General features: G+C 38.1%; 1 protein-coding gene and 1 pseudogene across 3 annotated transcripts; one reads left to right on the top strand and one right to left on the bottom strand.

Moving 5' to 3' along the window:
- Window positions 1–45: 45 nt before the first annotated feature.
- LOC104456431 (DNA-binding protein RHL1) lies at window positions 46–8,406 on the bottom strand. 3 transcript variants are annotated; one of them, XM_010071221.3, is made up of 13 exons: window positions 7,980–8,403; window positions 7,273–7,383; window positions 6,103–6,189; window positions 5,753–5,967; window positions 4,878–4,950; window positions 4,512–4,718; window positions 3,538–3,578; window positions 3,396–3,445; window positions 3,186–3,240; window positions 1,512–1,546; window positions 613–654; window positions 479–512; window positions 46–351 (listed from the first exon to the last, which is right to left on the bottom strand). In XM_010071221.3, the coding sequence occupies exons 1-8, from the start codon at window positions 8,295–8,297 to the stop codon at window positions 3,418–3,420; spliced, it is 1,080 nt and encodes a 359-aa protein (XP_010069523.2). In that variant the 5' UTR covers window positions 8,298–8,403; the 3' UTR covers window positions 46–351; window positions 479–512; window positions 613–654; window positions 1,512–1,546; window positions 3,186–3,240; window positions 3,396–3,417. The 3 variants fall into 3 exon arrangements, with proteins under 3 accessions (XP_010069523.2, XP_039154862.1, XP_039154864.1); XM_039298928.1 differs by lacking the exons at window positions 46–351; window positions 479–512; window positions 613–654; ... (1 more) ...; window positions 3,186–3,240; window positions 3,538–3,578 and having other exon boundaries at window positions 3,411–3,497; window positions 7,980–8,406; XM_039298930.1 differs by lacking the exons at window positions 46–351; window positions 479–512; window positions 613–654; ... (2 more) ...; window positions 3,396–3,445; window positions 3,538–3,578 and adding an exon at window positions 3,598–3,826 and having other exon boundaries at window positions 7,980–8,406.
- A 1,923-nt stretch (window positions 8,407–10,329) lies between these two features.
- LOC120286959 lies at window positions 10,330–12,619 on the top strand (annotated as a pseudogene).
- Window positions 12,620–16,883: the final 4,264 nt, after the last annotated feature.

Below are 16,883 nucleotides of genomic sequence, written 5' to 3'. Positions count from 1 at the left end.
GCAGAAATTACTCAAAACTGTCAAAAGAAACACAAAGACATCATGCCCGTGAAAATAACCTGTTGTATATACGATTTACATAGTGATATAGTATACATTATTTTACTTTAACAATAACAAAAAAACTTACTAGCTATTCTAACAGACGGCCTTTCCCAAGATGGAAGATAAGTAACTCTATGGCTATGGTTATTGCAGCAATGCTTTGGCTGTATAGAATACTGTGGATAATAAGACATCCGCGAGCAATCAAGGGACGCGCTTGAATGTCTTCAAGTATGCCTCGGGCAACAAAGTGTAGTCACTTTTACAATCTCAAGCAGTCCACTCTGCATCACTTCCTTCAGTACCCTGGATGGAAAAAGAAGAGAAAATTATTGAGTGCCAGGACAACACATGTGTAATCTCAATTTGTCGCGTCAAACGTGATAGAGCTGAAGGGTTTAAAGTTAAGTAAAACTTGCGCCAGCAAACCTACAATTTCCAGCATCCTATCAGCAGTTTTCAGATTGCTGTCAAAATGATGTTCCCAGAGAATCAGGGCTAACATCAATAGCTTCATGTTGAAGGGAAACAAAATGCTTCATTAATTTCATCCAATTCAAATAGTACCTGTGATGCGCTTGGTGACTCTTCAATGGGGTCCTCTTCAACCTACAACAGTTACTTATATTAGCTTGTTGTGTTTTTTACTTGGACAATATTAGCTAGTTCTCTAATGGTGGCAAAAGGTGAATCTTGGGATGGTACAAGATTCATTCCTTTGGCAAATGGCAATCGATAGCAGCAAAATTTGAATGTGGAAAGAGTTGACATCTTTAGTGAAAGCAAAGATGGATTATGCCATAGAAACTATCAAACACAAGATTATGAAAGTTAAGCCCTTTCCCATGATAGAAATGTCAATGTCAAATTTGATCATCATGAACTTAAGGATGAACTAGCTGAACCTTAACCAGATCAACACAACAAACAGCAATTGGGAGCTTAGAGTTTCTACTCATTTGCATGCTGGACCATTTAATGACCATCAAATCTCTCCTCTGCTAACATAAATGAATTGTGACCATCACATGGAACAAGAGGCTTCTAAAAGTATGCTCCTGTGGGCATCTACCTAGGTTGCACAACTGACGAGTCATCAATCTTCTCTACATATAGACAAGAAGGAATCTCAAACATGTGGAACTAGAGCACACATAGTTACATTACAGACATTGGCCTTTTGCCCTGATTGACAGTATAAACATTACAACCTACATACTTTCTAACCAAACAAGCTAGTGTCTGCAGCCCAATCTGTCACCAAGTCCTCTCTCTTATTCATTATTTTAGAATGCATTTCTAAGAGCTTTATGCTCAACAAATAAAACAGTTTTGCAACTATACATGCAAGCATTCAAATATAACAAATGACAACCAATGAGACTGACAGAAGGTATAACCATAGTAATTAGAAATACAAGAAGCCATCAAACTGAATACAAAATTCTAATGGTTGAACGGGTTACCTCGAAATCTTCATTTTTTGCCTGGACCTCTGGAGCTGCAATTTCAAATTCAACAATTAATGGCTGACAGTCTCTCACTATTAAAAGAGTAATCAAACACATGGTCGAGACATGCATTAGGCCAATAATTCTGGAATATAAACCCATGCCATTAAACATGTCCAGGACCTTGAATCTGCATTCCCTATCACATGAAAACAATTGGATGGGTCGAGAAGGAGATTTCTCAATAATTCATTCCATTAAGCATCTTTTGAAAATTGTTTGAAAGAGATTGAGGAAATTTGCATGTGTTCTTGTCAAAAACATCTTTGCTAGCTTGCTCCTAATTAACTTGACTGACTTATCTGTCATCACGCAATACTAAGTTTAAACCACCAGTCCCCTCTGTCTTTCCAATAATCCTTGCCTGTTGGCTACATGAATGGAAGGATGTCAGAAAACATGGCACACTCATCTGTTCAATAGTCTTTAACTAAAGTTTTCTACCCCAGGGAGGAGGATCATTCTTGGCCAATAGGTTGGAGCTGTTGAAGAAAATCTAGACAGGCACGCTCTGGATATAATGGAAAACACTTAAATATTCCCCTTTTATTGAATTGAACATCCAAAGGAAACTGAATATCAAATTATTTCAGTTTAGTTTGGTTTGCCACGATTATTTGGGGAATTAGACAGTACGTGCAAGTTCAGACAATGGCTATCAGCAGGGCATATTGGAACTGAATATTTCATGTTCTTGAACCTTTTACTCTATTGGTAAATTGTTATCTTACAAAAAACGGAGGGGGGGATACTCATAAGTGCCATAACTTTCATACAGTGTTCACTTGAATTCCATAACTTTTTAAAAATGATTACCCAATTAATTCCAACAAAAATTCAATGGAAACATAATCCAATCAATAGAACAAGTCAAAATTTTCTACTCTCCCTGGAAACTTTCTCAGGAGAACCACAAGAGTATCATGTATGAAGAGAGACAAAAAAAAATAAAAAATAAAAATTTGAGAGTTATATTAGTTAGTACTCTATGCATGGATTCCACTGCTACTATTGGCACCACCATAAGATGAAGATTTTATGAAGTCAGGTGATGGTTAGGGTTCCATCATGTATCTGGAAGACTGGAACCACTCAGCCCCATATTTCTCCCTAACACATTTGGCTGTTGGCCAGCCCACTTGTAAGATACAACTTATTGGATACAGTGAGCATTTATGGATAAAGTGGATACTCACAAGATAGACATAAGCTAGATAACACCAGAAATACATCATGAATTGTCAGGTTACCAGTTATGCTTCTAAATGTCAAATCTTACTCTTGAGACTTCTTCAGGAAGTCCAGGCAAATAATGTTATCATGCAGGAAGTTAAACTTGGTTTGATGCATGCGTGGGAGTTAGCTGGTTTGACCAGACGTTGTCCCCTTTTAAGACTTTCATATCATAGACACCTTGTTCGCACGTCCTCTGCCTATTTTCATTGATTTGGACAATCACAGCCCTCTGATAAGGTTGGCTGGACATTGTACTCCTTTTATGGACAGAAGTCATCATCTTTCACCCAAAGATACATGGGCCAGCCAAATAAAAGGATTGAAAGCATATGCACACCCCGGGAAAGCAGGAGATGATAAAGAGGGAGAGGCACAGGGAGAGAGTAGACTAACCACCGATTTCTTTTCCTTTAATCACTTTTCTCTTTTTATTTCGTCCCTCCTGAGACTAGAATAACACAAAACAGAAGAAAATCAGTATTTAGAAAACGGTTAATAGCCTCATTAACAAAATATAAATACCATAGAGGAAGGTGCGCCATTTTAGGCAAGAAGGTGCAACAGAAAGTCAAAATGAAGATGGCTTGTGCAAGGCTCCCTCACCTGATCAATTTTCCTCTTTGATTCAGTCTTCCTTGCTTTCTTCCCAGAAACTGAACAAAATTACAGATTTGTTTCTATCAGGATCCTAGTGTTTCTCTCATCCTATAGCCAAGAAGAAAAGCAATCAGGAAGTTAATGAAACCTGTAACTGATCGAGATTTCTCCTGCTTTTCTGGTTCCATTCTGAAATAGAAGAGCTCTGTGAGAAAATTGTGGCCTGAATATCATGCAGATTATTGGTATAACTACAGAATTTCTAACATGAAACATGATACAACTCCCAACCTTCTATACATTAAGAAGCTTCGAGCAAAGATGGAATTTCCAGAAAGGTAAGCAGATTGCTAGAAACCTCTGGCCAAAAGGAATTGCAAGGAACCTTGTCTCAGATGAGACGATAACAGCTACTGACCTTAATTTCAAGGAAAGGCCTATCAATAAAATGGGGAAAGTTTCAAACATATCTGGCTCCCATGTTGGAGTCACTGAAGATTTTTAAAACCAAATCAACAGAAAAAATTTGAACAGATTAAACACACAAGACCAGGAGAAAAGATACAAGCAACTACTGTAAGAAATAGTCTGTCTCCAGAATTATAGGGAAAAGGTTAGGGCTTTCTTAATGAAAAACAAGAGTTCCACACCCAAAAGTATGGATAACCCTTATGAATTCAATTAAGACAACAAAATATAGGGCTAAGAATAGCTCAGCTTTAAATATCCATCTGCAATTCTCCCAAAAAGAAAATAAAAATTTTAAAATTGGAGAAGGCAATCCTCAAGGGGAAAAACAGATTGGTTCTTTTATATTCTATCAGTATGAGATCAGTAATATAAGTGATCCCAGCATTGTGACTCCTTTCTTCCATGATTAAAGGACAATGGAAAGAAGTGAGCGTTTTAAGCACTGCAGCACCTATATGTCTCATATATACCTTTTTCTGATATCTACAGGACCATTCTAGTACAGCAGAAAAACACAAAGCAGATTAGAAAGAAAGCATGTTTAGTATGAACTGCAGCACACTCCAGCAGTTATCATTGTTCATACATGCTGGAAAGAGTACAATGCCTAAATTCTTGGTTGACTACTTTTCACTGATTTATAACACTCACCTTTTCCTCCACTTTCTTAAACAATGTAGAGATAGTCGCCTGAACAAGTGAACCATGACTAGCACGAGAGGTTTCCTTGGACCTGGTTGAAGTAACAGACCGTTTCTTAGACTTGGTTGCTGATACTGAACAGTCTTCACTTTGTTCCATCGTTTCTACAGAATCTCGATGGTAAATGTTAGATTGTCCTACCAAGGAACCTGGAACCTATAGCAATCAAAATTGAGAGTTTTAAATGAAAGCTTTATATAAGGTTTTGATGACAATAAAATAATTATATGGATCAAGAAACAGAACAGAAAAAAGACAATCATAGCAAATCTAAGAGTAAAAAATCCATTTTGTACAATCGAATTCAAGATCAACCTTTTCTTCTTCTGCATCAGCCACACCCAAATCACTTCCGATAGAATCATCTCCAGAAGAAACCTCCATATATCTGAACCATTTAAAAATATTAGCAGGAAAACTTATTCCATTTAGAAACAATAGGATTTTAAGCAACAGAACAACCTAGTCAGACATGATTGAAAAATCCAGAATGCCGATCACCTACAATAAAATACAAGAGGAATAAAACGTCTTGCCTTGTTGTCTGCAATCAACATTTACACTTTATTGTCCGGTTCAATAATTCTTTCACAAACATGCATACATGTGTTATCTATCATCAATTGCACAATCTAGGGTCCAGGGTACTTGAACCCTTTTTGTCAAGACCTCCAAAGAGCCATTATTATCATCAAATATGCCTTAAAAAAATTTGAAAATAACTAGCTGAAATATTTGATGAATTACAATTAAACTGTGATGGAAAACCCAAATTTCTGAAAAAGGTAGCATGCATTTAAGAAACTATGACAAGGCTACACAGCTGCCAGAGTACATTCAGTTTTGATGATGAAATCTTTTAGAGTTAGGAGTTTTCTGCTAGTTGACTGTCTTATTGCTCTTTGTAATGCCTAAAGCTGAGAGATGCTGCAACTACCAATTAGAACTCTCTAGGTCAAAAAAGAGCGTTCACGAAAAACCAAACTGTTCATAACCCAAATCAATTGTTCATTCTGTATGTGCAAACCCATGCATGAGAGTGAAAGGTGCTACATATCGAGACAAGATAAACAGTTCACATCATCTTGCATTGGCACCATAACCTAACTGGAGAAATTCAGTGGATGTTTGCATCATTTTTGGAAGAGCAGTATAAATGACATCAAAGATAGAAACTGAAGGGCGCCAACCTTAACTTTTTTCCCATGTTTCTCTCTGACTGGCGAACTGGTGTCACTTCCATTGGTTCTTTCAACTCATTGCCATCATTTGACACATCATCTTCAGATGGAGATCTAGGAATCTGGGGGTCTTCTGCAATTTTCTTTGCTGTTCTATTACCCAGTAGCTTATCTACAATGGTTGCACCTGCCCCACCTTTAAAGTCATGCTCTAGATGTTGGCCCTGAAACCAAAAGAAAAATCACGTAATTCACTAGAAATGTCTCTACCTTTTTCCTTGCTTCTCTATTCTACTGTTGGAAAACAAGCCAATGGAATGACAATGGACAAGTTTGAAAGATTGAATAGAAAAGCTAACCTCAATCAACTCCTCAGGAAAATCCAAACGTGCTTCCTCGGGGTTCTCATCCTTTTTCCCTATCCACCAGGCATCCGAAAATACAATCTGCCAGTATCATCAATATCAAGAAAGGACAGAAGGGTCATGCCTTAGGCAAAACATGTATTTCTGTTAGAGTTGAAAAGTGCATGCTTAAAGTAGTGTAAAAGTTTCAAAAATGAGCTGTTGGTATTTTTCTTTTTATGCATTCTCATAGATTTCAGAATCAAAATGAAGTGCCGTCTCAAGACAAATGCAAGAAGGCACATGGGCATGCCATAAATAAACTCTAAACTTTACCACAAATAATGATGAAAGAAGGAAAGGATTTCTCAGATGACATAGTCAAAATGCACATGGTGCACAGCACCCAGAAAAGTGATGATCGGAATTTCAATCTGAAATTGCTCAAGAACACCATTGACTTTTTGTCCACTAGTAGAAAGAGAATATCCTTGCATAACAAAATGATACGCTGCATCCTCTGTATATTCAACTCAAACTTCCATTTTTCAAGAGGATTCATACCTTCACAATATTCCAGACTGTATATATAGTTGATTTGAGATGTCAGCAAGTTGTGACAAGTGACAGCAAAGGCAAGTTACAACTGATAAAACTTTCAGTTTAAGATTCATGCTAGGGAAATAAGTCCAACATATACTATCTGCAAATCCAACTGTGATTACTTCTTCAAAAAGTCCTGAGATGCATTGGTTTCTTGCCTTTATATGGGCCAGGACAAATACCAGGGTTGTAACACCTTAAATTTCCAGATTCATGCTCAGTAGATGTATCATAATAAGCACATGCTAATTTACAAAGCCTATTGACTAAAATTCGGCCCTAGACTTTGTCAGATCAATGTCACTCCTCTTTATGTACAGAACTAGTGAAGGATATTAATCATCAGATTAAACAGTTATGAAATGTCCAGCTTTGAACTCAGTATGAAGGAGAGAAAGGAAGAAGAGCAACATCATAGAAAAGTCACTGCTTCATTGAAATCGACAAGTATATGAAGGAATTCCCTCGAAGACTCGGCAGGCAACATCAATGGTCACAAATACAAAGTCGTCAAAGCAGCGATGGGAAAAGTGAGCAAGTAAGATGGAGGCAGGCAATGGAGAATGATATGGAAAAACTGACCATGTTATCAAAGTAATCCTCGCACATGACATTCTTCCCGCCTTTAGAGAACTGCAATGTCAGATACCTATTCTCTGGAAATACAACTGTCCCGAACAACTTCATCTGTCCCTACAATTTAACAATGAAAAGAGTTCCAAAAAATCAATAGGCAGACTCAATACATTCATCAATAATCTTAGTTCTCCAGATTAAATGGAGAGAAGAAAGTACAGATTCCTATCATCTGCTTTCCAAGTTTGAAACGATTTCAGCAGTTTGACAAAAGAATGAACTGCTCATAGATATTAATCAAGTAAAAAGGTTCAATCAGAAGTAGATGAACTGAAGAAAAAAAAGGCAAAAATAACAGAACTTTGATCTTGAGTGTAGCAGCTATTTGCAAAATAGGCAAGCAAATGTCTAGCACATGTTCATTATTCTGACTCAATTTGCAAATTGGGAAATCACCACCTCTGATCTTCGGCTTTAGCTAAAATTGAGGTCCTGAGAAGTAAAAGCCAGTGACTAATCTCGGTCTCGATTCCTCAGTTAAACATACAAGACAAAGTTCGATAAAACAGAATCAATTTTCCATTCTCTCCAACCTAGATTCTTCCGTTCCCAATTTGCCTCGTCTCTCTGCCTTTTCAATCAACTCCAGACAACGTAAACTGTCGAATCACAGAGGGATTCGAACACAACATCGAGACCGAAAACGCGAATACCTGAGGGAAATCGAGGTAGAGGACGGGGTTCTTGGTACCCAGGTCCTTGAGCTCCCCGATCTTCCCGCCCCCGATCGGGGCGAGAAGCCCCGGGAACGAGAAGAGGAAGCGGTTCTTCCGCTGGGACTTCTTGATGATGTCCTTCCCGTGGTGCTTCAGCACCGTCTTGGAAGGGCCCAGCGGGGCGGCGCACCTCGCCGGAGCCTCCGACAGCGCCCCCTTCGAGAAGGCGAGCTTCTTCAGCCTCCGCCGCTCCGCCGCCTCCGGATTGTCGCCGCCGCTAGGGTTCGACCCCGCGCTCTTCGGAGCTCGCCCCATCTCTCTCTCCCTCTCTCTCGCGGTCGCAGTTCGATTTCAGCTTCGGAAAATATGGCGGGAAGCGAACTCTTTCTGCCTCCTCGTCGCTCGCGCTCCGGCCAGTGTGCCTAAATTTTCACTTTTCAATTTTTTTTTTTCTTTCGAACTTTTAATATATATATATATATATATACTTTTAGTATTTGGTTACACGACCTCAAATCGCATGAGTTTTGGAAAATACTAATGTCTTTTCTTTTCTCATACTAGGTTACATTAACGATGACCCCCCACCAAGTCATTCGACCAAACTATTTTGTAATTCATAATAATTGGATTTAAATCTCCACCGAGTCTCCTGCTAGTTGCTTATAAAGTTTATTTTGGAATATATATTTGTATATAGTTCGGATATTCATTGAAGATGAAATCATTGACTAATTAAGTGATGTCTATGATAACAGATGTCAAAAACATGTTAGAAAAAGATGCCACCTGATCAAAAAGGGAATGGTGATGTTATTTAATTGTCTTGTACAATATATATACCATCACAAATTTTCTCAATTATATATAATCTCGCTAATATTATTCATTTCTTGCCTAAAATTTGTCACCAATAGTTAAAAAAATGCCAATAATATGGGGAATGGATTTTCCTATGGTAATTGATAATCAGAGAGTAGCGGTGTTTGTCGAGCGTGCTCCAATCAAGTGTCGGATTGAATTTCTATTACGAGAACATATATATAATAATCATGCAAGTCAAGCAAATCAGACTTAAAAAAAAGATAAAAAAAAAAAAAGAGGCTTTATAATTGTAGACCCTTGTCTAAACCCGCCCAATATGCGTCAGGCCCTTGTGGCATGGGTCAGGCTTAGGTGAGCCCGTGAGATTTTTAGGGCAGTGATCAAGTTTGTTGGAGAGTTGCATCTAGGAGTCCTTAATCACAAATATTCAATAGTTAGAGGATCATCAGAAAAAAGATTTAAATTTTTCGCATGAAATTAAAATTTAAGGAGAGGATAGTACATAAGAGACTGAATGGAAATATGTGTTGAATATTCTTTCTTTTTTTTTTACTATTCTAAAATCACATTACTAACTCCAAATCTTTTACATAGTACGGCAGCTTCAAGCAAAGATGGGATTCTGAAAGGTAATTATATTTGGTGGTCCTAACGAGCATCACATGGACATTCGTTTCTTCTTTAGCTACAATTCATATCCATCGCCATGATCTTGGGGATGGCCTCTACAACTTCCGTAGAGTGTTGAGCTGGACCTCTTGGGTTTTATCATCAAGTCGGCAAAAAAAAGCTATACTCTCGAGGTTCACGAGTGCCTCTCCCTCCGAGTTCCCTCATGAAAATTTCGACTAATATGTATAAATAAGGGCACCCCTCGCCTAGGCCAAGCCAGCTGACTTATTCACCTTGAGTTTGAGAAGGTATTAGAAACAATTATGGATTTCTCCAAAACAATTTTCATTGTTATAGATATTTTGATAATTCTAATCATTATTGTATCTCCTAAGACTATACGTATATTGCACGTATAGGACATGTAAATGACACGTATAATGTACATATATCTCAATTTGATTATGTAAATCTTGATTGAGATATTCTATTAGAGTAGTTATTTAATAAAGTATATAAACGGCCAATGTAAATCTTGAACATCATTGCCACCGCCTCTTCCCCTCGATCCCTAGGTCTTGAGACTAGCATGTATTCCACCCCTTATGTTAGCATCTACCGAAGCTTGGCTATATCGGGAGTAGAGGGATTTTCGTCATTGCCACTCTTTATTATAGATTCTTAGCAGCCTCAATAGTCACCAATGTGATTAGGGAATCAGTCCCAAGAAATACTCCGAGTTCATCCTGCTCCTATTGGCCATGACGATCCCATTTTACTTGGGATTATATTTTGCTATCAATGTGTGCTTTAGGAGCCTGATACTATTCTTGTAGAAGAGGATCGACGAGACTAAGGTCAATGTGCATGGACCAGCAATCACCTTGGGATTGATTTGCGGGAACAGTGTATGGACTCTGCCGAGCTCAATACTCGCCCTCGCGAGCGTGAAGCTGCCAATCTACCGAGCTCCATACTTGCCCTCGCGAGCGTGAAGCTGCCAACTTGCATGAAATTCTTGTCCAGGGCGGTGAACCGAAGAGTTGACGTATATCAAGTACATAGGTTAGAAATAATTACAAATTTCTCTAGAACAATTTTCATTATTATAGATATTTTGAAAATTCTATTAATTATTGTATCTCCCAAGATTACACATATATTATTGCACGTATATGGCACATAAATGGCACGTATGGTGTGCACATAAAATTCTATTAACCCAACAGCATGCACGGCCTTGAAGGATACAAGATAATGTTAATCATTCACGGCTTGACTCGACTCCTTAATATTAGTTCTATGCTCCTCTTCGTTGACACGAGTTCTTTTCTGAATAGGTATTTATATCCATCGCCATGATTGTCGGCGACGGCCTCTACTACTTCTATAGAGTGTCGAGCCGGGCCCTCTTGGGGTTTCATCATCAAATCAAGGCAAAAAACAGTCTTCCAAAGGCCGTGAACAACCATCCCCGGGTTCCCTCAGCTCACCTTCGATGAGCAACGCCGAATGAGCTACTTGCACAGGGACCAAATTGTTGGAGAAATCTTCTTGAAGTGTTTTAAAGTTGACAAAACGTTTCTATCAGTCTAGTCTGAAAGCTTGCAAACTCTGTTATTTAAAGTCTGAAGACTTCCGGACAGCCAGACTCAAGATTCAAAATCTATCATCATTGACAGTCTCTAATCCGTTGAAGAAATGTTATCCAAAACTGGATGTTTCGTTAAGGATTTAACCTTATCATCTGGAGAAGATCTCGTGGCTGGAGAAGTCGTAACAGAATCCTTTGATTGATCAAGATTGATTTGATGATTGAAGATTCGATGATTGTCTAAATATTATTGGAACATTCTACTTATGGAAACCGAGATCCTGATTGTATGGGCGAACAGGATTGATGGGCTATCAACATGTTCCTTTAATAGCTCGAACAATCTTCCTAATTGATTCCGTCCAACTGGTAGATTGGAGGAATTCCTTTGGTAAGTGCCAACGGGTATGATGGCATAAAGGAGTATATAAGGAAGACGTTCTTAGTTGTTGGAGGTCTGCGTGATAGAAAAATTCCAAAGTCTGAAGCTCTTTTTGTTTAAACAATTCCTTTGAGCGAATACTTGTATACAAAAAGAGAATCTATATTTGTGAGAAACCTTGAGGAGGTGTGATAGAACATCTACTTTGTGGAATCAAGGCAAAGCATGTCTTGTACTTCTCTTTTGATCATAGTGAAATCCAGCCGGTGGGCTGTCGGTGCGGAAGAGTGGACGTAGGCTTGGAATAAGCCGAACCACTATAAATCCTGTGTTCAATTTTCTCTCTCTCACTCTCTCTACCTTGATCGTATTTCATTTTGTTAATCAAGAGAGAATTTCCATTATATCGATTGCCACGAATCGCTTCCGCATCTCAATAAATTGTTTGTGCACCTATTCACTCCCCTCTAGGTGTTTATACTAGCTATCTCACAACCATCGCAGCCTACTTCCTGATCGTAGTTATTTCTATCATATCTCTCCCGTATATATTCCCCCAGCTTAAGTGGTACCACTTGCTGGTCTTGTACGTTGCCGCCCCCATCCTACCCTTCTGCAATGCCTATAGATGTGGGTTTACATACTAGTCCCTAGCGTTTACTTACAGGACACTCGCAATCTTCATCATCGAGTCGTGGGTCCGGCATCCAATGGTGGGGTCCTCGCCGCCCTCGCTGCTTGCGGGGCCATGATGAATGTTGTCGCCACCGCATCTGACCTTATGCAAAATTTGAAGACCGGCTATTTGACCCTTACTCCCCGGTCCCTATTTCTGAGCCAAGTAATTGGAATAACCATTGGATGTGTCATATTGCCGAGCATCTTCTGGCTATTCCATTAGGCATTCAAAGACCTTGGTTTGGCAACGAGTGTGTACCCTTTGGCTACACAGGGAGTTGAGGGATTTTCATCGTTACCAAAACATTGCCTACCCTTCTGCTATGGATTTTTTGCAGTCTTGATCATCACAAATGCAATCAAGGACTCAGTCCCCAAAAATACTCAAAAGTTCATCCCACTCCCAATGGCGATGGATCATGTTTTGTTATTGACATGTGCTTTGGAAGCCTAATTCTATTCTTATGGCAGAGGTTTGACAAGACCAAGGCCAATGCATTTGGACCAGCCGTGGCCTCAGGATTGATTTGCGGGGATAGTGTGTAGACTCTGCTGAGATCCACTCTTGCCCTTGCAGGCGTGAAGCCACAAATTCGTGTCTAGGGTAGTGAACCACAGAGTTGACAAGTTCCTCCACCCGATGAATGTTCCTATCTACTTCATTAAGAAAGTCGTCGTTCTAGATGGAATGGAATAAAATGTAGTTATTGATGTTGTTTATGATATAAATTAATGTTTTTTTTTGTCTTTGAAGGAACATGGCCAGGAAATGCTCGCGTAGTAAACCTCCAGGTGACCACTCCTGAGTCACACTTAATACACCTAGCGCCTTCCCTGAGTTTTGAACCATTCACCTCTTCGTTGAGGATCGCGAGATCTTATCCGGAGTGGAGCCATCGCGGCCGGTGGTGATATAAATTAATGTTTATACTTGTTAATATCCAAATTTTTGGTCCACATTTTAAGTATTCATTTATTTTGAAAAAATATAAAAATCTATGAAAAAAAAAAAAAAAAAAAAAAAAAAATATAAAAAGCGAAAAAAATAATGAATGAGTGAAAATATGAATAATGAATTAAAATGATTAAATGAACGAAAATGAAAAAAAAAAAAAGATCAAAAAAGATAAATGAAGTCATGTGGGCCAGCGTGTCCGGCCCACTTATCAAAATTTTCGGATAGCCCTTCTTTCCCTTAGCCCATTTCTCATATGTTCTCAAGGCCAACTTAAGCCCAAGGGAAGACCGCAATCAATGCAATTTACTTCCTCAAGTGAGAGCCTAGTGCTTTAAGGCACTGTAACGCATCACAACCCAGCGTACGAAACGATTGTTTTTCAGTATCTTTTGATAAAGGTGGTCGTCCTTGTCAGGAAAAAAAGAGGAAAAAAGAGCTTTGCTTTCTATTACACTAAATCCAAATCCTTCAGCCCTAATATTTTGCTCCTTTTGATTTTGTTAATGTTCTTATATGGATTCAGAATCCCATCATTCATTCATAGCAGTTTCTTGAAATTGCACTTTTGCTTATGGCAGGTTACTGGATATAGTGCACAATGAGAAGAGGTTCTACCTGTATCTAGTTTTTGAGTCTCTGACTTGAATTTGAAGAAGCACATGGATTCATCTCTAGACTTTGCCAAGGCTGCACGTCTGGCAAGAGTGAGTGAGCTGTTTGCTCCTACACTAGGAGTAGGAGGTCCATGCCTTTGTGCCTGAAGTTAAGATCATTCATTACAAACATCACACTAAAAGGTTTTTTAAGCCCTTAGAGCAGAACTCCATACTCGCCCTCATGAGTGTGAAGCTGCCAATTTGCATGAAATTCTTGTCTAGGGCGGTGAACCGGAGAGTTGACGTATATCAAGTACATGTGTTAGAAATAATTATGGATTTCTCTAGAACAATCTTCATTGTTATAGATATTTTAAAAATTCTATTAATTATTTTATCTCCCAAGATTACATGTATATGGCAGGGTCAAAACGGGTTAAATGGGTCAAATATGGGTCAACCCATTTTTGACCTGACCCATCCACTTGATGGGTCTATCACATAGCAATATACATTAAAATAAATAAAAATAAAGACACACCCTCATTTTCATCCTACCCAGGTTAAAGGGCCTTCTGACGTGACAACCTGCACAATCTCTAATCACTCTTTACACCAAGATCAAATTACTTTGTGGCTTCACAGCCTCATAAATGAACCTAGTTTAGCAATTGCATACGCACCTCTGTGTTATGATCCAAGGAAGTGATACAATTTAAAGAGTTTCCGTACAAAGGACCCTAATCAAATAATGAACGAGTGACTCTCAATTATCCCCAAGTCCTAGTGTTTTCTTGAGTATTCTAGAATATTTCTTGGAGGGGCGATACAGTAATTATATACTCTTGTAATGAATACAGGTAGTTGGGTAGATGGAAAGAGGTAATATCTACCGTTAGATTAATGAGAAATTTACGGTTATGGTTATGTTATGCTTTTATATATATAGGAGCTTCCTCTCCTCTTTTGCATCCATCTTACAAAGTGAAATACAAATATAATCCAAAACTTTTATTTCTAGAGTTTTTTTCTATACAATCCTTTTGAGCATGAGCAAATAATACCAAATTGAATCATTCGGCAAAGCCTTAAAATAGAAGAAAAAACTAAATCAATAAACATAGCCCCGATGAGTGGAAGTTGACAAGAAAAGCAACTTTGTTTTTACTTCTATCCAAAACATAATAAGTAAATTTATGAAAAATTTTGCAACAGAAAAATTTGTACATTATACATTGAACAGGAATGTGTATTTCCTCAACTTTGAACGAGAAAAGATGAAAATATTAAGGGAAAAAGAAAGTCGTTGACCATATAATCGACGGTTTTCTTTCTAGTTGGCTTGTGATTCTCACTCTAGACGGTTTTGCTTCCGCGCTTTTGATTTCCCTCTGCCTGCTGCCCCTTCTGTCCAGACGTCCAGACATCACTTCCAATTTCCCTCCTTTTATTAGTCCTCGAAACTGGGGAAGAGACGCAAGAGAAAGTGCGTTGAGCATAAGGAGAAATACTGTTTCGCTTGCAAAAAGTCATATTTTGAGAATGGATTTGCGGAGCATAACAGGAGAGTGCACCACAGCTACCAATGTGGTGCCTAGATCGTTTTTCTTCAAGCGCTTGAAGACTTCGCCGGTGGAGCTTGCGCTGGGCGAAAGGTTGATTCTAACTAAAGACCTAGAACCACATTCTGCATATTGTGAAAGCATGGAAACAAGGTTTTGATACTTTTTATTTTTTGAGAAGACATTATCATGACCGAAAAATAATGTTATCAAATGTTTAGCATAAATCTCGAGGCAATTACTAGTAAGATTTTATGTAACCGTGGAGGATGACCGGGATTATATACTAATCCAGGAAAATGAATTCTGACTACCAAAGTTCAATCCGATTGATACACAGCCAGGAGAAAATGCAATACTAGTTTAAGAAGTTAGAGCGTGCTTCATCGCTGAACATTGAATATGGTGGGGTACAAGAAAATACAGCTCAGATATTTGTGATTGTTTTTGCTGCCATTTGATACATGTGGCTCTGAAAGCTGTATATCAGGCCAAAAGAGTTAAAGATATCGTCAGTAAGACACTGACAAATGTAACATTACTGAACCAAAACCATTTTCGCCACTTAATTTCATATGAACAGGCATGCAAGTAGATACTTGAGATGGACTGCAGAATTAGACAGTCCTGAAATTTAACCATAATGAGATGGTTAATAAAGAAATAAATCAAATCATAGTTATAAAACCATTACAAATTGGCTGCGGTCAAAATTTCCATCTGTCCTGGATTTAATTTGAGTTTTCTTGTTCTTTTCTTGTTCTTTTCTTGTTCTTTTTTCTTCTCTCCGATCTAGATTTAGGAGCTCTCTTTTTTTGTCTAGTTTTAGATCTAAGAGTTTGAACTTTCCTAATCTACTTCTAGACCTAGGAGTTCTTGTCTCTAAATTTAGATTTGAGAGTTTAACAATGTTTTCAGAAATTTGATATTCTCATGCTTTGTTAACATATAGGTTCTCCGCCTCCAGTTTCAATGATAATTGCAGCAATTTTGGTGTCTCGCTGAACTATGAAAATTTCAAAGATTCAATACCTCCATGCTATGTTTGTATATAGGTTTTCCGCCTTTAGTTTCAATGATAATCGCAAGAGCTCTGGCGTCTCGTTGAACTATGAAGATTTGTCTCTTCCAAAAGTTAGATTTATGCTTATTTAAACTATTTTGGTTGTCTCCATACGACGATAGTGTAGAGGAAGCCAAATCTAAGTGCGTATCGCCAATTAGCAACAACATAGTTATTGGAGAAAAAAATTTCTAGCATGTACTAATCATGATATGAGATCTAGTGATCGGTCATTAATTATTTTACTCGACAGATCCATTCTTACGAAATGAGTGTACACTTAATCTTATCGGTGCTCCGTTGATCCTCCTTATTTTCTGAATTTGGTTTTGTTTTGTAATATTTTGACCTTTACTTTACTTTAATTTGCTTTGTCAAGAAGGTTTATGTACTTCTCATGAATTTTTTGAGAAATAAATATAATTTTCTTTTGACAAAAAAAATAAGGATGATGGTAATGAATATTCGAGGGAAACTTATTAATCAGGTTTCATTTAAAACAATTTGACTTTTAGAGCAACGAATTACACATAACATTAGCGGTTTGTACATTAGAAAATGCACTACTTAGTCATAGTTATTTATTAATGCCCTTTATGCACTTATCAACAAAATCCTTTGTATAATAATT

The sequence above is a fragment of the Eucalyptus grandis genome, chromosome 8 (assembly GCF_016545825.1).
Source record: "Eucalyptus grandis isolate ANBG69807.140 chromosome 8, ASM1654582v1, whole genome shotgun sequence".
NCBI classification, from domain to species: Eukaryota; Viridiplantae; Streptophyta; class Magnoliopsida; order Myrtales; family Myrtaceae; genus Eucalyptus; species Eucalyptus grandis.
This window is presented reverse-complemented; position numbering and strand designations above follow the sequence as displayed.